Consider the following 22,144-nt stretch of genomic DNA (forward strand, 5'->3'; position numbering starts at 1 on the left):
AGAAACTCCCAAACAGAACCCCCAGGAGGAGAAGGCCCCTGCACGGGGTACAGGTGACTGGGAGAGTCCCTGAGCACTGGGAGCAGCTTGGAACCAGGGAAAGGCACAGCCAGAGCCATCCCAGAGACAGCCAAGGTACCTCCAAAATCCAGCCAAGATCATCCAAGATCCCTCCAAAATCCATCCAAAAACCATCCAAGGTCTGTCCTTACAGTCACAGCTATACATGATCCATCCAAGACCCTTCCCAAATCCAGCCAAAATCCGTTCAAGATCCATCCCAAAGCCATCTAAGAGGATCATTCAAGATCCATCCAAGACCCATCCAAAATCCACTCAAGATCCATCCAAAATCCTCTCAAGATCTATCCAAGATCAATCCAAGATCATCCAAGACCCATCCAAGATCCATTCAAGATCATCCAAGATCCATCCAAGATCCATCCAAAATCCATCCAAGATGCATCCAAGGTCTGTCCTTACAGTCACAGTTATCCAAGATCCATCCAAGACCCTTCCCAGATCCATCCACGATCCATCCAAGATGCCTCCAAAATCCATTCAAGATCTATCCAACATCCATTCAAGATCTATCCAAGATCCACCCAAGATCCATCCAAAATCCCCATTCAACATCATCCAACATCCATCCAAAATCGATCCAAGATCCAGCCAAAATCCATTCAAGATCCATCTAAGATCATCCAAGATCCATCCAAGATCATCCAAGATCCATTCAAGATCCATCCAAGGTCTGTCCCTACGGTCAGAGCTATCCAAGATCCATCCAAGACCCTTCCCAAATCCAGCCAAGATCCATCCAAAATGCATCCAAGATCCATTCAAAAACCATCCAAGATGATCATTCAAGATCATCCAAGATCATTCAAGATCCATCCAAGATCCATCCAAGATAATTCAAGATCATCCAAGATCCAGCCAAGATCCATCCAAGACGCTTCCCAAATCCAGCCAAGGTCCCTCCAAAATCCATTCAAGATGCATCCAAAATCCATCCAACGTCCGTCCTTACAGTCACAGCTATCCAAGACCATCCAAGACCCTTCCCAAATCCAGCCAAGATCCAAAATCCATCCAAGATCCATCCAAGATCCATTCAAGATCTATCCAAGATCCATCCAAGATCCATCCAAGACCCTTCCTAAATCCAGTCAAGATCCAAAATCCATCCAAGATCCATCCAAGATCCATCCAAGATCCATTCAAGATCTATCCAAGATCCATCCAAGATCCATCCAAGACCCTTCCTAAATCCAGCCAAGATCCAAAATCCATCCAAGATCCATCCAAGATCCATTCAAGATCTATCCAAGATCCATCCAAGATCCATCCAAGACCCTTCCTAAATCCAGCCAAGATCCAAAATCCATCCAAGATCCATCCATGATCCATCCAAGACCCTTCCTAAATCCAGCCAAGATCCAGCCAAGATCCATCCAAGATCATCCAAGATCCCTCCAAGATCCATCCCAGGTCTTTCCCTAGCCGGTGCCTCCCTCACAGCCCCAAGCCCTGGGGCAGCAGCTGATGGCTCCAGAGCCCAGAGGAAGGTGCAGAAAGGAGCAGTTGCCCCTGTACCCCCCTGGCAGTGCCCACACGTACCTGACCTCGCAGGGGTGCCCTTGGCCTTGAGCAGGACGTGCTGGCCGGAGGGCAGGGCCATGCCCGGCCCCATGCCCGGCCCCATGCCCGCCCGGCACTGCTGCTGCTGCTGCTGCTGCTTCTGCTGCTGCTGCTTCAGGGCCTGCAGGGACACACGGGGCACACAGAGGGTCAGACACCCCACAGGGACACACAGAGGCATCAGCCACCCCACAGGGCACAGGGATCAGATACCCCACAGCCTGGGGGGCACAGCAGTGGGCACAGAGCACAGGGCCTGCCCACCCTGCCAGGGAACAATTCCTCATTGCCAAGATCCCATCCATCCCTGCCCTCTGGCACTGGGAGCCATTCCCTGGCTCCTGTCCCTCCATCCTTGTCCCCAGTCCCTCTGCAGCTCTCCTGGAGCCCCTTCAGGCCCTGGCAGTGGCTCCAGGATGTCCCCAGAGCTCAGTTTGTCCCTTGAACCCCCCAGATCTGCACCCCACAGGATTTGTGTGCTGAGAATCAGAAGCCCAGCCCACAGCCATGGAATTCCTGCCCTCCTTCCTCCTCCTGTCCATGGAATTCCTGCTCTCCTTTCTCTTTTTCCAGACTCTCTGTCCATGGAATTCCTGCTCTCCTTCCTCCTCCAGAATCCATGGAATTCCTGCTCTCCTTCCCTCTCCTGTCCATGCAATTCCTGCCCTCCTTCCTCCTCCTCCTGTCCATGGAATTCCTGCTCTCCTTCCCTCTCCTGTCCATGCAATTCCTGCCCTCCTTCCTCCTCCTCCTGTCTATGGAATTCCTGCTCTCCTTCCCTCTCCTGTCCATGGAATTCCTGCCCTCCTTCCTCCTCCTCCTGTCCATGGAATTCCTGCTCTCCTTCCCTCTCCTGTCCATGGAATTCCTGCTCTCCTTCCCTCTCCTGTCCATGCAATTCCTGCCCTCCTTCCTCCTCCTCCTGTCCATGCAATTCCTGCTCTCCTTCCCTCTCCTGTCCATGCAATTCCTGCTCTCCTTCCCTCTCCTGTCCATGGAATTCCTGCCCTCCTTCCTCCTCCTCCTGTCCATGGAATTCCTGCCCTCCTTCCCTCCATGTGGACGTGCAGCCCCCATGAAATTCCCTGGGAGGGAATTTTTGCCCCCCAGAGGATGAATTCACTGCATTTTCCCCCAAGGCTGAATTTACCAACCCCATTTCCCAGGAAGCAAGGGGATCTCATCCCAGAATTGTGGAAAAGAAATCACATTTTACAGCCTCTCTCCTCAACTATAACTTAAAATTATTATTTAAATGTGCTATTTTTGGGAAAATTGTAATTTTAGGGAAAAAGGAGCAGAAGAGCACAGGGTTCCCAGGGGCAGGGACTCCATCCCTGCAGGGAAACTGAGGCACTGACCTGCTTGAGGGCCTTCTTGCTGTGCTTCTGGGAGGAGGAGAGGCCCTTGGCCGGGATGGACGGGGACGGGCAGCCGGGCTGCGGGGAGCCCGCGGGGGGCAGGCGCGACGGCACTGCGGGACATGGAAATTAAATATAAATATAAATATAAATATAAATATAAATATAAATATAAACTCAACCTCCAGCTTGCTTTTCCCAAATATAAAAGAATAATTATAAATATATAAACATAAATATAAAAATAAAACTAAAATAAAAACATTATAAATATAATATAAATATTATATATATTATATAATATTATCTATTATATTTATAATATTTTTATTTTTAGTTTTTATATTTAGTCATGCCCACGTAAAATGTAAACACAAATATAAACACCAAATAGAAAATATAAACTGCATATAAAATATAAATAAATATAAAATAGAATATATAAATAAAAGAAAAATAAATATATAAAAATTAATATAAATATAAATTTGTAAATATAGATATAAATATAATTATAAATATAAATATCATTATAACCCTATAAATATAAGATTTTAAATGTAAATATAAAATGTAAATGAATATATATAAAACCTATAAGTATAAATATAAATAATATAATTAGTAAATGTAAATAAAAATACAGTATAAATATAAATATATGAATGTGAATAGAACTGTAAATACAAATCTATAAATGTAAATAGTAAATGTAAATATAAACATAGCTATTAATATAAAGGTGTAAATATAAAATGTAAATGTGTATATAGTTATGTAAATATAAACATAAATATTAATAGTAAATGTAAATAAAATATAAATTATTAATATATAAGTATAAATATATAAATGTGAATATAGCTATAAATATAAATAGAAATAGTAAATGCAAATATAACACTATAGATACATCATTATAAATATAAATGTGATGTAAATATAAATATAAATACACTCCAAGATTCAAATGAAGCAGAACTGATCACAGTGACAGACCCTGTACCTGGCTGTGTATTTTGGGACCATTTTGGTTCCTCTTGGGTTCATTTTGGGACCATTTTGGTTCATCTTGGGTTCATTCTGGGACCATTTTGGTTCCTCTTGGGTTCATTTTGGGACCATTTTGGTTCATCTTGGGTTCATTTTGGGACCATTTTGGTTCATCTTGGGTTCATTTTGGGACCATTTTGGTTCATCTTGGGTTCATTCTGGGACCATTTTGGTTCATCTTGGGTTCATTTTGGGACCATTTTGGTTCACCTTGGGTGCAGCCCTGGCTGGGCTCTTGTGCTGCCCCAGGTGGATCCATGCAGGAGATCCTTTCAATCAATCCCTGCTTTATTCTGTAGCTCTGCCCAGCCTCTGCTCCAGCTCAGCCTGCACAAGGGATCAGATCCCCTGGGCAGCAGCACAAAGCCAGCAGGAGCAGTTCTTGGAGGCTCCCCCTGGTTCAGCCAACACCCAATGAACCCAGAGAGAGCAGAGGAACCCCAGTGGTGGCACAGAGCTCCCTGGGCCTGGGCCAGCCTTGGGCCCCATGTTCTGGGGACACTCAGGTGTGGAGCCCAGCAGGAACCCCAGCACACAGCAGGCACTGAGGAGTTTGTGGGAGTCAGGGAGTTGCTGTGGGCCATGCTCAGAGAGGGGAGGATCAGCCATTGACTGATCCTTTAATCATGAACTGATTCTGTAACTATTGCTGATTCTTTAACCACTGACTGATTCTTTAACTGTTATCTCATTCTTTAACTACTGACTGGTTCTTAACTACTGAATCATTAATTGGGCATTGACTCATTCTTCCCTGGCAGCATGGGCAGGCCCTGGCGCAGGGTGCCCACCCTGCATCCCTGGCAGTGCCCAGGGCCAGGCTGGACACTGGCCCACCCTGGCACAGTCCCAGGTGTCCCTGCCATGGCAGGGGTGGCAGTGGATGGGCTCTGAGTTCCCAACTCAACTCATGCCATGACTCTCTGAACCCCTGTGCTGGGAGATGAGAAACCCAGAGGGCACAGGGAGTGTGCCCAGCTTGTCACAGAGGGCAGAGATGTGTGGAGCATTAATTCCTGTCCTTCACTTTGAAAGGTTTCATCTCCCACAAATGACGAAAACACAAGCAAATCTGCCTGGAAGGAAATCCATGCCAAGGAGCCCAGCTGAGAACTGAAGCTCTTCAGGAGAGCTCCTCAGAGCTCTGAGGAATTCTGAGCAGGAAGCAGAGGGAATGACATCACTGCAAACATGGAATGGAGGAGAGCCAAAGGAAGAATTTCAAATAAAAACTGGGTTATTATTGTTCAGAGTCCTTCAGAGGGCAAGGATGGGCTGGGAGTGTCACTGCAGGTCAGGACTCTGCTGCTGCTGAGGGGCAAAGCTGCTCTGAGCAGCCAGGGCAGGAGAAATGCCAGAAATCCCAGAGTCCCTGAGGCTGGAAAATCCCGCCCAGCCCATCCAGCCCCAGCTGTGCCCAATGCTCACCTTGTGCTCAGCCCAGGGCACTCAGTGCCACATCCAGGTGGGCACTGCAAACAGGGATGGGCACTGCCAACCTCCCTGGGCAGCCCCTGCCAAGGCCTGAGCACCCTTTCCATGCAGAAATTCCTCCTGGTGTCCACCCTGAGCCTGCCCTGGCCCAGCCTGAGCCCATTTCCCCTTGGCCTGTCCCTGTTCCCTGGAGCTGCAGAGGAAAACTCCCCCATGTGCAGGATCCCTGCCCCAGCAGAACCACAGCTGGCACTGCAGGAGGGCTGGGCCACCATGGCATGGGACTGTGCCACCACCCTGGCACACAGAGAGAGGTTTCACAGTGACTTCTGTGACAGAAGCTTGATAAGAGGATCCATGTTTACCCCTGAAAGAATTCCCTACCAAGGTCATTGTTTTAGAAACCAAGAAAGGAAGAAGGATAAATAAGAGAAACCTGCAATTCTCTGTTCCAATGAGCACCCTGTCTCTTGTGACCAATAAGTGAAGTATAAACTTAGGAGGTTTGTAAGAGTGTATAAAAAACATTGCATGCTGTAATAACAACAGTTTGAAGCCTTCTGCAAATGGAGTGTGCTGCTCTGTATTGTCCCCATCTCAACCAGGACAGTGTCAGGTCCTGTTCTGACTCTGGCAGTGCTGTTTTGTATGACTGCATTTTTAATTTTATTTGTATTTTCTTCCCGAATAAAGAACTGTTATTCCTACTCCGACATCTTTGCCTGAGAGCAAGTTTAAGCAATTATAATAACTAAACAAATTATAAGCGAATTATAATAATTTATTATAATTTGCTTATAATTATAATAATTCTATTTCTATAATAATTCATAAAATTATCAATAATTGTATGATTTTATAATAAATACAATTTATAACATAATAATTTTAATATAATAAAATATAATTATTTCTTAATTATATTTAATATTATTGATAATTATTAATAATAATTACAAGCAAATTATAATAATTCGATTCTTATAATTTGCTTAAGATTTATAATAATTATAATAATTTTATAATAATTCATAAAATTAAAAATAATTTTATAAATTTTATAATATATATTATAACATTACAATAATTTTATTATAATGAAAATATAATGATTTATTAATATTTTAATAATATTGTTAATAATTCTTAATAATAACTATAAGCAAATTATAAGCAAATTATGATAATTTAATAACGATAATTTGCTTATAATTTATAATAATTATAACAATTTTATAATAATCTATACAATTATAAATATAATTTTATACATTTTATAATTAAATATAATGTATAGCATTATAATAATTTTAATATAATAAAATATAATAATTTTAATAAAATAGAATATAATAATTTATTAATGATATTTTAAAAATATTATTATTTAGTAGTAGTAGTAGTAGTAGTAGTAAATTATAAGCAAATTATAATAATTCAGAGGGAGGGGGTTTACATTCTTCATTTCAGGGGAGGCTCCTGCCTTCTTTAGCAGACACCTGACGTTTCAAACACCCAAGTACCTGTGCTCTTCCCTGCCCACCTGCAGCTCAGCAGGGACCATTCTGAGGCCAGAGAATGCTCTGTTCCCCCCAGAGAACAGGTGAAACCATCTCTGCCCAGACAGAACTCACCTTTCCTTCTCCTCTCCCAACAGAACTCACCTTTCCTTTTCCTCTCCCCACACAGAACTCACCTTTTCCTCTCCCCACACAGAACTCACCTTTCCTTCTCCTCTCCCCACACAGAACTCACCTTTCCTTCTCCTCTCCCCACACAGAACTCACCTTTCCTTTTCCTCTCCCCACACAGAACTCACCTTTCCTTCTCCTCTCCCCACACAGAACTCACCTTTCCTTCTCCTCTCCCCACACAGAACTCACCTTTCCTTTTCCTCTCCCCACACAGAACTCACCTTTCCTTCTCCTCTCCCCACACAGAACTCACCTTTCCTTTTCCACCTGCTCTTCCTCCTGTCCTTGGCGGCGCAGCCGTCGCTGCTGGAGCTGCTGTGCTCCGAGCTCTGCGAGTCCGAGTGGCCATCACTGCTCTCCTCCGAGCCCTCTGACAGCTCCTTCAGCCCGTCTGGGATGTCCTTCTGCCAGGGGACACGACAGAGCCTCAGCAGGGTCACCCCAGGGACAGGGACAAACCCCAAAACCAGAGGGGTTTGTTCACCAAGTTCACCCTTTTAGTGCCCCACAGCTGCTCGGTGCTGGCCCCAAAGCTTTCTGTGGGTTCTGTAAGCACTGAATGTAGGGCACATGTCCTGAACTCTGTCCCCACGCCCTGAACTCTGTCACCTCCCAAAATGCCCTTCCCAGATTCTCCATCACTCATCACCAACCCCAGGACAAGGCATGGAGGGGTGGGAATAAATGGATCCCAGTGCCAGAGGGCAAGCATGGATGGCATATTAGGAATTGTTCCCTGGCAGGGCTGGATGGGATGTTGGGAATTAGGAATTGTTCCCTGGCAGGGCTGGATGGGATGTTGGGAATTGTTCCCGGGCAGGGATGAATGGGATATTGGGAATGAGGAATTGTTCCCTGGCAGGGCTGGATGGGATGTTGGGAATTGTTCCCTGGCAGGGATGGATGGGATATTGGGAATGAGGAATTGTTCCCTGGCAGGGATGGATGGGATATTGGGAATTGTTCCCTGGCAGGGATGGATGGGATATTGGGAATTGGGAATTAATTGTTCCCTGGTAGGGATGGATGGGATATTGGGAATTGGGAATTGTTCCCTGGCAGGGCTGGATGGATGGATGGATGGGATGTTGGGAATTGGGAATTGTTCCCTGGCAGGGCTGGATGAGATTTGGGGAATTAGGAATTGCTCCTTGGCAGGGATGGATGGGATGTTGGGAATTGGGAATTGTTCCCTGGTAGGGATGGATGGGATATTGGGAATTGGGAATTGTTCCCTGGCAGGGTGGGCAGGCCCTGGCACAGGGTGCCCACCCTGGATCCCTGGCAGTGCCCAAGGCCAGGCTGGACACTGGCACACCCTGGGACAGTGGCAGTGTCCCTGCCATGGCAGGGGTGGCACTGAGTGGGCTCCAGAGACAAACCCACCCCAAATCAGGAATGATGTGAGCTGCAGCTTCCTTCTAGTATTTAAAATCCAGCTCGTTTTTAAAGACAATTCCCATTTTTCCTCTCTGACTGACACTGAGGACAAGGTGATTTCCCATCTCTAGACACAAGCTGAGGGCAGTGAAGTTTCCCTCTCAGGGCTGCAGTTTCATGGTTTCATTAACATTTTAATTACTCCTTCACTGCTGGGACAGCAATCCCCATCAGCAAGGTGCACTGAGGGTGAGGAGCTGCACACTCACAGCTGAGGATGGGGTTGTTCCTGCTCCAGCGAACAGGAACAGGCCCTTTTGGGATTATCCTGGAGAATCTGGACATAAAGAGGAATTTCTGCATGAGGAAAGGGTGGTCAGACATTGGCAGGGGCTGCCCAGGGGGTTTGGAGCGCCCATCCCTGCAGGTGTCCAGGGGAGAGATGGGGACAAGGTGGGGATTGGGCACAGCTGGGATTCAATCCTGTTGGGTTAAGGGTTTCTTTGATTTAGAGATGGGGTAACTGAGAGATGCTTTAAAAACTTTTATTTTATTTTATTTTATTTTATTTTATTTCTTTTATTTATTTTATTTTAATTTATTTTATTTCATATATTTAATTTCATTTCATTTCAGTTTCTTTTATTTTATTTTCATTTAATTTACTATTTTTAATTTCAAATTTATTTTATTTACTATTTATTTTATTTTATTTACTATTTATTTTATATTATTTTCATTTCTATTTAATTTTATTTCATTTTCATTTAATTTATTTAATATATTTCATTTTATTTTCATTTATTGTATTTCATATCTTTAATTTAACTATTTTATTTTATTTACGATTTTTAAATTTTATTTCATATATTTCACTTCATTTAATTTCATTTTTTCATTTATTTTATTTTATTTTACTTTACTATTTTATTAATTTAATTTAATTTAATTTAATTTTATTTTATTTTATTTCATATATTTAATGTCACTTTCTTTTATTTTAAGATACCATTTTTAAATTTTTAATATATATAATTTCATTTCATTTTTTCATTTACCCCACCTCTGAGTCAAAAAAAACCCCTTAGATCCAACAAATCCCAGTGGGCTTTTCCAGCCCCAGGGACTCTGGCAACCCCTTTTTTAAGCTGTGCCCAAGGCTGGCACTCATCCTGAGGTGTGCTCACCCTGCCCCTGGCACTCACCTTGAGGGTGTGCAGGTGCTCACCCTGCCCCTGGCACTCACCCTGAGGGTGTGTAGGTGCCCATTTTCCCCCTGGCACTCACCCTGAGGGTGTGTAGGTGCCCATTTTCCCCCTGGCACTCACCCTGAGGGTGTGCAAGTGCCCATTTTCCCCCTGGCACTCACCCTGAGGGTGTGCAGGTGCCCATTTTACCCCTGGCACTCGCCCTGACAATGTGTAGGTGCCCATTTTCCCCCTGGCACTCACCTTGAGGGTGTGCAAGTGCCCATTTTCCCCCTGGCACTCACCCTGAGGGTGTGCAGGTGCCCACCCTGCCCCTGGCACTCACCTTGAGGGTGTGCAGGTGCCCATTTTACCCCTGGCACTCGCCCTGAGGGTGTGCAGGTGCCCACCCTGCCCCTGGCACTCACCCTGAGGGTGTGCAGGTGCCCATTTTACCCCTGGCACTCGCCCTGACAATGTGTAGGTGCCCATTTTCCCCCTGGCACTCACCTTGAGGGTGTAGACGCCCATCCTGCCTGGCACCTTGTAGAAGATGCCCTCCTCTCCGCGGGAGTTGGTGTGCAGCATGGCATTCAGGCAGGCCAGGGGGGACGTCCCGCTGCAAGAGACCCCGGGGAGTGAGTGTCCCCTGGGACCCCAGCCCCACGATCCAGCCCCACAGCGCAGATCCGGCCCCACAGCCCAGATCTGACCCCACAGCCCAGATCCAGCCCCACAGCGCAGATCCGACCCCACAGCCCAGATCTGACCCCACAGCCCAGATCCAGCCCCACAGCGCAGATCCGGCCCCACAGCCCAGATCCGACCCCACAGCCCAGATCCAGCCCCACAGCCCAGATCTGACCCCACAGCCCAGATCTGACCCCACAGCCCAGATCCGACCCCACAGACCCCAGGGAGCCCCACAGCCCAGATCCAGCCCCACAGCCCAGATCCAGCCCCACAGCCCAGATCCGACCCCACAGCCCAGATCCAGCCCCACAGCCCAGATCCAGCCCCACAGCCCAGATCTGACCCCACAGACCCCAGGGAGCCCCACAGCCCAGATCCAGCCCCACAGCCCAGATCCAGCCCCACAGCCCAGATCTGACCCCACAGACCCCAGGGAGCCCCACAGCCCAGATCTGACCCCACAGCCCAGATCCAGCCCCACAGCCCAGATCCAGCCCCACAGCCCAGATCTGACCCCACAGCCCAGATCCAGCCCCACAGCCCAGATCCAGCCCCACAGCCCAGATCCGACCCCACAGCCCAGATCCAGCCCCACAGCCCAGATCCAGCCCCACAGCCCTGATTCGACCCCACAGCCCAGATCCAGCCCCACAGCCCAGATCCGACCCCACAGCCCAGATCCGACCCCACAGCCCAGATCCAGCCCCACAGTGCATGGGCAGGAGCCCAGATCTGACCCCATACCCCCAGGCAGCCCCACAGAGCATGGGCAGGGGGCCCAGATCCAGCCCCACAGCCCAGCCCCAGCCCCAGCCTCCCAGCCCCAATCCCAGCCCTGTTCCCAGGGAATGCAAGCTGCAGCGGCACAAGCAGCAATAGGGGAAGCAGTGCATGGCTGCTGCAGCCCTGGGGGGGAAGCAGTGCATGGCTGCTGCAGCCCCGGGGGGGAAGCAGTGCGTGGCTGCTGCAGCCCTGGGAGGGAAGCAGTGCATGGCTGCTGCAATCCTGGGGGGGAAGCAGTGCATGGCTGCTGCAATCCTGGGGGGGAAGCAGTGCATGGCTGCTGCAATCCTGGGGGGGAAGCAGTGCATGGCTGCTGCAATCCTGGGAGGGAAGCAGTGCATGGGTGCTGCAATCCTGGGGGGGAAGCAGTGCATGGGTGCTGCAGCCCTGGAGGGGAAGCAGTGCATGGCTGCTGCAATCCTGGGGGGGAAGCAGTGCGTGGCTGCTGCAGCCCTGGCCAAAAGCAACCAAAAACCCCCTGCCAGGTTCCTCTGACAGACCCCAAAGCAGCCCCAGCTCTGGGGGAGGCTCAGGGCAGCTTTGGGGTGAGCTGAGGATGGGTTCCAGAAGGATTCAGAGTTGTGTTGGGGTTTTTTCCCAAAAAAACACCCAAGTTCTGCTGGAACTGGGCTTGTGGGGCACCAAATGGGAACCAAGGGTGCAATTCCCCCTGGGAAGGGGGAGCTCCCCAATCCCAGATCCATCTTCCCACCAGGGCTGCAGGGGTTTTGGGGTTTTTGTTGGCTTTTAACCCATCCTGCTGCAGGCAGGAGCAAGCTCAGGCAGGGCCAGCCGGGGAGCTGTGTGCCCAGGGAGGGACAGAGGGACCAAAAACTGGACACAGAACATCTAACTGGGCACAGGGACCCCAAACTGGACACAGAACCTCCAAATTGGACACAGGGACCCCAAACTGGACACAGAACCCCAAACTGGATTCAGGGACCTCAAACTGGGCACAGGGACTCCAAACTGGACACAGAACCTCCAAACTGGGCACAGAACTCCAAACTGGATAGAGGAACCCCAAACTGGCCACAGGGACCCCAAACTGGACACAGGGACCTCCAAACTGGACACAGGGAGTTCCAAACTGGATACAGGAATCTCAAATGGACACAGAACCTCAGACTGGACAGAGGGACCCCAAACTGGGCACAGAACCTCAAATTGGACACAGAACACCAAATAGGCCACAGGGACCTCCAAACTGGACACAGAACCCCAAAATGGACAGAGGAACCCCAAACTGGACGCAGAACCCCAAATGTTGGTTGGCTTTTAACCCATCCTGCTGCAGGCAGGAGGAAGGCCAGGCTGGGCCAGCATGGGAGCTGTGTCCCCAGGGAGGGACAGAGGGACCAAACCTGCACCTCAACTCAGCCCTGGCACCCAGTGCCACATCCAGGCTTTGCTAAACACACCCAGGGATGGGGATCCACCACCTGCCTGGGCAGAACATTCCAGAACTTCATCACCCTTGCTGTAAAGAACTTTTTCCTGATATCCAGCCTAAATTCCCCTTTGGCTGTGTGCTCTGGTTCTGTCAGCTCCTGGAGAAAGAGCCCAGCCCCAGCTGAGCACAGGCACCTTTCAGGGGGTGCAGGGGGTGATGGGGGCACCCCTGAATCTCCTTTTCTCCACCCCCAGCTCCCTCAGTGGTTCCTCACAGGGTTTGTGTTCCCAGCCCCTCTCCAGCCTCGCTGCCCCCTCTGGACACACTCTAGGATCTCCTGGGAACGCCCTTGCCAACCTGCGGGGCCAGAACTGGGCACAGCACTCCAGGTGTGCCCTCACCAGTGCCAGGCACAGGGGCACAACGACCGCCCTGCTCCTCTGGCCACACCATCCCTGCCACAGGCCAGGTGGCACTGTGACCTCCTTGGCCACCAGGGCACTCTGCTGGCCCGTGTCCAGCTGCTGGCACCAGGTCCCTTTGTGCTGCCACTCTGGGCCCAGGCTGGAACACTGCAGGGGTTCTTGTGGCCATAATGCAGCAGTGGCCACTCGGATTTGATTGCCCTTCCTCCTCATTTTGGATTTCATTGCCCTTTCTCCTGTTTTATTTTATTGCCCTTTCTCCTGATTTTGGATTTCATTGCCCTTTCTCCTGATTTTGGATTTGATTGCCCTTTCTGTTGATTTTTTAAATTTTATGACCCTTTCTCCTGATTTTTTTAAATTTTATGACCCTTTCTCCTGATTTTTTTAAATTTTATTACCCTTTCTCCTGATTTTTTTTTAAATTTTATTGCCCTTTCTCATGATTTAATTTTATTGCCCTTTCTCCTGATTTTTTTGATTTCATTGCCCTTTCTCCTGATTTTGGATTTCATTGCCCTTTCTCTTGATTTTTTAAATTTTATGACCCTTTCTCCTGATTTTTTTACATTTTATTGCCCTTTCTCCTGATTTTTTTCCATTTGATTGCCCTTTCTCCTCATTTTGGATTTTACCGCCCTTTCTCCTAATTTTTTTTTATTTTATTGCCCTTTCTTCTGTTTTCTCTGGATTTATTGCCCTTTCTCCTGATCTTTTTTTATTTTATTGCTCTTTCTCCTGATTTTTTTAAAATTTTATTGCCCTTTCTCCTTATTTTTTTGGATTTTACTGCCCTTTCTCCTGATTTTTTTTATTGCCCTTTCTCCTGATTTTTTTGGATTTCATTGCCTTTTCTCCTCATTTTTAATTTTATTGCCTTTTCTCCTGATTTTTAAAAAATTTTATTGCCTTTTATCCTGATTTTTTTATTGCCCTTTCTCCGGATTTTTTTGGATTTCATTGCCTTTCTCCTGATTTTGGATCTCATTGCCCTTTCTCCTGATTTTTTTGTTATTTTACTGCCCCTTTCTCCTGATTTTCTTGGATTTTATTGCCTTTTCTCCTGCCTTTTTTTTTTATTTTATTGCCCTTTCTTGTGGTTTTTTAAAATTTTATTGCCCTTTCTCCTGATTTTTTTGGATTTCATTGCCCTTACTCCTGATTTTTAGTTTTATTTCCCTTTCTCCCCATTTTGGATTTTATTGCCCTTTCTCCTGATTTTACCAGCGAAGGCCATCTCCTCCGCTTGCTGGGAACACACCCATGGCAATTCCCACCGGTCACCTCGGAGCAGCCCTTGGAGAAGCAGACGGTGTAAAAGACGAGTTCCTGCTTGCTCCAGCTCCATCAGCACCTCCTGCTCCTCCCCAGTCCCTCCCAAACCCACCTGCAGAGCCACCCTGAGCTCCAGCAGTCCTGGAGGAGGTTCTAAAGTGGGATCCATCCCTCAGGAGAGAGACTTTGGAGCTCAGCAGGATCTGGCCAGGGTCTGGAGATGCTGAAGAACCTCTGGAGCTCAGCAGGACCAGACCAAGGTCTGGAGCTGGAATGTCCTGGTTTGTCCCCAGCGAGGCCGCTCAGCCCAGGGAAGGTTCAGCAGTGCCAAGGGAGATGCCTCAGCTTTGGGTTTTCTGTTTTTCCCATTCTGTGCTGCTTTGGTGTGTGGGTCTGGGTTTCTACCAGGGCATGGTGAGCTCTGGGCACAGAGCAGGGACACAAAACAATTCCTGCTCCAGCTGGGCACCAAGGACAAATGACCCAAATCTCAGCCCAGGAGCACAAACAACAGGGAATGAAGAGAGAAAACCAAATGAAGAGAGAAAACCAAGGATGGGACTTGATAACCTAAAGCTGGAATTGGCTAATTAACTGCAAGATACAAATGGAGCAGAACTGATCACAGTGACAGACCCCTGCCTGGTCGGGCATTTGGGGACCATTTTGGTTCATCCTGGGTTCATTTTGGGACCATTTTGGTTCATCTTGGGACCATTTTGGTTCATCTTGGGTTCATTTTGGGACCATTTTGGTTCACCTTGGGTGCAGCCCTGGCTGGGCTCTTGTGCTGCCCCAGGTGGATCCGTGCAGGAGATCCTTTCAATCAATCCCTGCTTTATTCTGTAGCTCTGCCCAGCCTCTGCTCCAGCTCAGCCTGCACAAGGCACCAAGGGAAGCTCCACACAAAGCCTCACTGCCTGGATCCAGCTGCCACAGGCACTCAGGGGACAAATTCCCACTTTTCCCTTTGGATCATCCCCTGTTCCCCCCCATCCCCTGTGTGCCAGGAGCTCTTTGCTGAGGGTGCAGCCACCCCCAGTGCCAGGGCTGGCAGTGCCAGGGCTGGCAGTGCCAGGGCTAGGGAGGCAGCTCCTGTGCCAGGTCACATTCCCCAACATGCAGCAGCCCCAAAGCAGCACAAAACCCACACGCAAAGCCAGCCCCAGCCAGGCAGCAGGGACAGGGACACGGACAGGGACAGGGACAAGGCCAGCAAGGAGCTGCCAAGCCCCGGGGTTCCCAGCTGGAGGCACAGCGTTACTCTGGGGTTACACCGGGGTTACTCCCAGGAGCAGGCTCTGGGTTAGGGAATGGCAGGGGGGGCGTTAGGAGAGGAGGAGCTGGACACGAGCAGTGCTGGGTCTGGTCTTACCTTCTGCAGGTGGAGTGCAGCCCAAAAAAAGGAGAGAAACACCCCTTTAACAACTTCAGCAAAACAATGGAGTCACCAATGCACACACACCCCCTCCCTCCTCCCTCCTTCCTCCCTCCTCCCTTCCAGCAGAACCACAGCCCAGGGTTTGGGATCTCAGGGGTTCGGGATCCCAGGGCTTTGGGATCCCAGGGTTTGGGATCCCAGGGTTTGGGATCCCAGGGTTTGGGATCCCAGGGGTTTGGGATCTCAGGAGGGCAGGATACACCTGCCAGGTGCCTCTCCCCTTACATCAGAAGCAAGCCCCAAGGTTTGGGATCCCAGGGGTTTGGGATCCCAGGGTTTTGGGATCCTAGGAGAGGCAGGATACACCTGCCAGGTGCCTCCTTGCACATCCCAGAGTTTGGGATCCCAGGGGTTTGGGATCCCAGGGTTTTGGGATCCTAGGAGAGGCAGGATACACCTGCCAGGTGCCTCCTTGCACATCCCAGAGTTTGGGATCCCAGGGTTTTGGGATCCTAGGAGAGGCAGGATACACCTGCCAGGTGCCTCCTTGCACATCCCAGAGTTTGGGATCCCAGGGGTTTGGGATCTCAGGGCTTTGGGATCCTAGGAGAGGCAGGATACACCTGCCAGGTGCTTCCCCTCTTCCACCAGAACCACAGCCCAGGGCTTTGGGATCCCAGGGCTTTGGGATCCCAGGGCTTTGGGATCTCAGGAGGGGCAGGATACACCTGCCAGGTGCTTCCCTTTCCACCAGAACCACATCCCAAGGTTTGAGATCCCAGGAGAGGCAGGAAGGATACACCTGCCAAGTACCTCTCCCCTTCCATCAGAAGCAAACCCCAAGGTTTGTGATCCCATGGGTTTGGGATCCTAGGGCTTTGGGATCCCAGGGGAGGCAGGATACACCTGCCAGGTGCCTCCCCTTCCACCAGAACCACACCCCAGGGATTTGGGATCTCAGGGGTTTGGGATCCCAGGGGGAGCAGGATACACCTGCCAGGTGTCTTCCACCAGAACCCCATCCCAGGGTTTGGGACCCCAGGAGAGGCAGAATTTATCTGCCAGGTGCCTCCCTGCACATCCCAGGCTTTGGGATCCCAGGGTTTGGGATCTCAGGGCTTTGGGATCCCAGGGGAGGCAGGATACACCTGCCAGGTGCCTTCAACCAGAACCACATGCCAGGTTTGGGGTCCCAGGAGACAGGGGATCAGGGACAGGGACACCTGCCAGGTGCCCCCAGAACAGCTCCCGTGTGGAACCTCCTGCCACCTTCACCTGGGGATGAATCTTGTGGAAGCCAGGTGGGCCCTGGGAATGTGCCCCCCTGCGTGGGAACACCATGGAGTAGGAACTTACTCCTTGTCCCCCTCTCTGCCCGGCTCCCAGCTCAGCACTGCACCCCAAACTCCCAGGGCAATGGAGCAGGAGCTTCCTTAGCCCAGGGGTGACCCGTGGGCTCCCCAAGAATGGAAACCAGTGCCCAACCAAAGAATGGAAACCAGTGCCCAACCAAAGAATGGAAACCAGTGCCCATCTTGGCTGGCACACCAGGATTCTGGGGTTCCTGGAATGTCCCCAGGACATCTCAGTGCCTCACTCTGCACCAGCAGCACCCCCAGGGGGATCTCTGCCTGTACACCAGGATTTTGGGGTTCCCCAGAGCACCTCAGTGCCTCACTCTGCACCAGCAGCACCCCCAGGGGGATCTTGGCTGGCACACCAGGATTTGGGGGTTCCTGGAGCACCCCCAGAGCAGGAATGGGTGCAGGATCACAGGGAGATGCAGGATCACAGGGAGATGCAGTTCAGGAGCCACACCTGGAGCACTGAGAGCCCAGCAGAAACCTGGGGATGGGGATCAGTGTGGAGCTCACCACAAAGCTCTCAGAACACACTGAACCTGACTAATTAACAGCTCTAATTAAAGATCTATCACCAGGACCTCATCTGAGCTGCAGGAACATCAGAGGCTGGGGCATGAGCAGTCCTGGCTGGCAGGAAACCCCTCTGCAGCCCTTCCAGCTGTGGGATCCAGGTGCTGTGCACAGGTCCTGCTCATGCCCAGGGAATGGAACCAGCAGCTCCTGATCCCAGGGCAGGATCAGAACAGAAACTCCTCCCTCTGAGGCTTTTGGGGGCTGGAGTTAAAATTTAGGTGGTTTTGGGATCCCCTCTGTATTGGTGCTACAGAATCACCAGTTTGTGCTGAAGAGAAACCCCAAAGTGAGGGAATTTTTGGGGCCTCAGCTCTGGTGTTTTCAGCTCTCAGGTTCCTCACCTACAGAGGGTTCCAGCCCACACTTCTCCTTCTCCCACTTGTTTTTTAAAGCAGAAATTAAAATTTGTTATGTTTCCTTCAGTCCCTGAAGCCCCTGACCAGGGCTGGGTTATCCTATAAAGGAGCTGCAGCCAAGTCCTTGTAAGAGTGAAAATTTCTCTGCCATTTTATCCTGGGGAAACAGCAAAAACTGCTACAGCCAGCCTGGGCTGGGGTGAGAGAAGGGGAATATTCTGTCAGGTATGGGTTTCACACCTTTGGAAGAGGGAAATGCACAAATATTCCGTCAGGTATGGATTTCACACCTTTGGGAGAGGGAAATGCACAAATATTCTGTCAGGTATGGATGTCACATCTTTGGAAGAGGGAAATGCACAAATATTCCGTCAGGTATGGGTTTCACACCTTTGGGAGAGGGAAATGCACAAATATTCTGTCAGGTATGGGTTTCACACCTTTGGGAGAGGGAAATGCACAAATATTCCGTCAGGTATGGGTTTCACACCTTTGGGAGAGGGAAATGCACAAATATTCCGTCAGGTATGGGTTTCACACCTTTGGGAGAGGGAAATGCACAAATATTCCGTCAGGTATGGGTTTCACACCTTTGGAAGAGGGAAATGCACAAATATTCCGTCAGGTATGGGTTTCACACCTTTGGGAGAGGGAAATGCACAAATATTCTGTCAGGTATGGGTTTCACACCTTTGGGAGAGGGAAATGCACAAATATTCCGTCAGGTATGGGTTTCACACCGTTGGGAGAGGGAAATGCACAAATATTCTGTTAGTTATGGGTTTCACATCTTTGGGAGAGGGAAATGCACAAATATTCTGTCATTATGGATTTCACATCTTTGGGAGAGGGAAATGCACAAAATCACCTGATGGGTTTCCCCTACACACAATAACTGTATTTAATCCTCCCTGCCAGTGCTAACAACCCAACCTTTCTGTGGCAATGCTCTTGTTGAATTACTACATTTCAAACCAACATTCTGCCCTGCATTTATTAATTATGGATTCTGCCAACTCAGGCACTGAAATCATCCCTTGTCCCCAGTCCCTCTGCAGCTCTCCTGGAGCCCCTTCAGGCTCTGGATCCCTCTCCTCTCACCCCCAGCTCTCCCAGCCTGGCTCCAGGGGCTTCTCTGGGCTCTCCCCAGCAGCTCCAGGGGCTCCAGAAAAACCCAAATTCCACTGGGAGCTGCAGGGACTGCCTGGAGCCCTCCCTGCTGCAGCCCCAACCCCAAGAACTCAAACACTGAACCATCCCACAGGGAAAATGCTCCCAAAAATTCCCCCTTTCCCCTGGCTGTGCACAGAAGCCCAGCTGTGAGCAGGAAACCCCGCACAGCAAAACCCCAAGAGGGTTTTTATGGCCATTTCAGCAAACCCACATTCCAAAAACATCACTCAGGGGGAATCTGAGGGAAGCCAGGCTGGTGATTCCTCAGGGAGGAATGTCTGGGTGTCCCTGTCCCACCCAGACACCCAACATGAGCAATGGGACAAGATCTCAGCTTGTGCCACTGCAGGATTTGTAAAAAATGTTTAAAACATGATAGAAGTGCATTTGTATGTAAATTTTGAGGTAATAAATGCTGATTTAGGAATGCTATTGAATAGGATAGATATTGGATAGGATACAGGAGAGATAAGAGACAGAAATGGAAATAGAAATAGGATAGATATGAGACAGAAATGGAAATAGAAATAAGTTTTAAAGCATGGTTTTATAAAAAAGAAATGCTTATAGTGTATTGTAATTAAGAAATAATTGACTTCTGATTGTGCTGGTGGAATTAGGAATCGTGCCCTGTCCCACCCCAGACATCCAATATGAGCAATATCCAACACAGGGACAAGATCTCAGCTTGTCCCACTGCAGGATTTGTGGAAAATGTTTAAAACTTGACAAGACCCAGACTCCAAACCTGAAATATTTCAGCCCCAAAACTCCTCAGGAGCTGGGAGTTAACAGCAAACTGGTTAACGCCAAGCTGGAAGCAGAGCACCAGAGGGTTTTCCTGCTTTACTCAACTCACCTGATTTCCTTAAGTCCTTCTTTTTGGATAACTTGAAGGATCTCTTTATGGCTCATGGGTGTGTTGGGATATTTCTCCAGGACCTGGCAAGAAAGAGCAGATGGAGAGGAAGTTATTCCTTTGCATTCTGATTTTACATTCAACTGCACCAAAACTTTCATTTAATGGCAGTCATTCCTCTCCATTCTGAATTTCCATCCAGCTGCACCAAAACCTCCATTTAATGGCAGTTATTCCTTTGCATTCTGAATTTCCATCCAGCGGCACCAAAACCTCCATTTAATGGCAGTTATTCCTTTGCATTCTGAATTTCTATCCAGCAGCACCAAAACCTCTATTTTAGGTATTTATCATTTTTATTTATGTTACAGTCTCACAGCAGTGAGTTCTGCAGTTCTTCACTAACAAGGCACAAAATGACCAACTATCTCTTGTACAAGGTCTTTTAAGGCTAAATTATCTAATTAAGAAATGACACCTAAATTATTTTCACTTTTAACTCAATAACTGATCCCTCAAAGACTGCAGGGTGGGCTTTTCTGTCCAGTTACAAAATACCACCCAAATTCATAAAGAACGTGAAGAAGGAGAAGAAGGTGAGGAAGAAGTGGAAGGAGAAGAAGAAGGAGAAGAAGGAGAAGAGGGTGAGGAAGGAGAAGAAGGAGAAGAATAAGATAAAGAAGGAGAAGAAGAAGGTAATGAAGGAGGAGGAGAACAAAATAAAGAAGAAGGAGAAGAAGAAGGTGAGAAAGGAGAAAAAAGAAGAACAAAGTAAAGAAGAAGGAGAAGAAGAAGGAGAAGAAGGAGGTGAAGGAAAAGGACAAAGTAAAGAAGAAGGAGAAGAAGGTGAGGAAGGAGAAGGAGAAGGTGGTGAGGGAGAAGAAGAACAACAACAAAGTAAAGAAGAAAGAGAAGAAGAAGGTGAGGAAGGAGAAGGAGGTAAAGAAAAAGGAGAGGAAGGTGAAGAAGGACCAGCCTCCCTCCTAAAACCTCCATCCTGCCCCATATTCATTACCATATTCTAAAACCCCAAACTCTTCCACACCCACAATCCCAGTGCTCTCAATCAATTCTAGAAGCTTCTCCACGGCCTCAGGTCAAATGCAGTGCTCTCCTGGGGGTCAGAGTGTGTCAGCACAGAAAGTCTGAAATTCCCAGCACAGAAAATCTGAAATTCTCAGCACAGAAAATCTGGAATTCTCAGCACAGAAAGTCTGAAATTCCCAGCACAGAAAGTCTGAAATTCTCAGCACAGAAAATCTGAAATTCCCAGCACAGAAAATCTGAAATTCTCAGCACGCACAGCTCCAGCAAGGGGCTGTTTGAAACCCTCTGCACACACCAAGTTCCCAAGTGTGGCCCCCAAAATGGGTTTTTTGTTGAAGTGCCCCAGCGCCAGCCCTGCCCCAGCCCCTGGGGTCCCTGAGCTGCTCGCAGGGCTCCGGCAGGCAGGGCTGCAGCTGCAGGAGCTGCTGCAGCAGGCAGATGCCACTCACCACACGTCACCGGGATATTTCAGGACATTTCGGGCCATATTCGTGCTGGGGAGGGGGATGGGCAGGAAATGCCTCGTTTCCTCTTAATCATCAGCTCTGACCCGAGCCCAGCACATCAAAGGCCAGGCCTGACTTAGGCTCAGCACAAACCCAGGGGGACGCTGCAGAAGGACAGGAGCAGTTCGCCCTCCTCTCTTGAGCAGAACCCCCAGCCCTGCAGGACCCTGCCCCTCATTCCCTTGGGCATCCATCCCAAGGTTATCCCAGTCCCTCAGGGATCTCCAGCTCATCCCAGTCCCCTCATTCCCTCAGGGATCCATCCCCAGGTTATTCCATTCCCTCAGGTATCTCCAGCCCATCTCAGTCCACTCATTCCCTCAGGGATCCCCAGCTTATCCCAGTCCCCTCAGGGATCCCCAGGTCATCCCATTCCCTCAGGGATCACCAGCTTATCCCAGTCCCCTCATTCCCTCAGGGATCCATCCCCAGGTTATCCCAATCCTCTCATTCCCTCAGGGATCTCCAGGTTACCCCAGTTCCCTCACGGATCCCCAGTTTATCCCAGTCCCCTCATTCCCTCAGGGATCCCCAGCTTATCCCATTCCCCTCATTCCCTC

General features: G+C 49.0%; 1 protein-coding gene across 1 annotated transcript in view; it reads right to left on the reverse strand.

The window, feature by feature from the left end:
* Positions 1-22,144, reverse strand: part of ASXL2 (ASXL transcriptional regulator 2) — a 57,750-nt gene that overhangs the window by 16,124 nt on the left and 19,482 nt on the right. The window contains exons 2-7 of the mRNA XM_054293488.1: positions 20,032-20,114; positions 16,966-16,968; positions 10,264-10,372; positions 7,440-7,590; positions 3,006-3,118; positions 1,624-1,765 (exon numbers count right to left, since the gene is read on the reverse strand). Coding sequence (XP_054149463.1) covers positions 1,624-1,765; positions 3,006-3,118; positions 7,440-7,590; positions 10,264-10,372; positions 16,966-16,968; positions 20,032-20,114 — 601 coding nt within the window. The remainder of the gene's footprint in view (positions 1-1,623; positions 1,766-3,005; positions 3,119-7,439; positions 7,591-10,263; positions 10,373-16,965; positions 16,969-20,031; positions 20,115-22,144) is intronic.

Source organism: Melozone crissalis, unplaced genomic scaffold (genome assembly GCF_028551555.1).
Source record: "Melozone crissalis strain CALT ecotype California unplaced genomic scaffold, PUWL_Pcris_2 ptg000150l_1, whole genome shotgun sequence".
Classification (NCBI taxonomy): domain Eukaryota; kingdom Metazoa; phylum Chordata; class Aves; order Passeriformes; family Passerellidae; genus Melozone; species Melozone crissalis.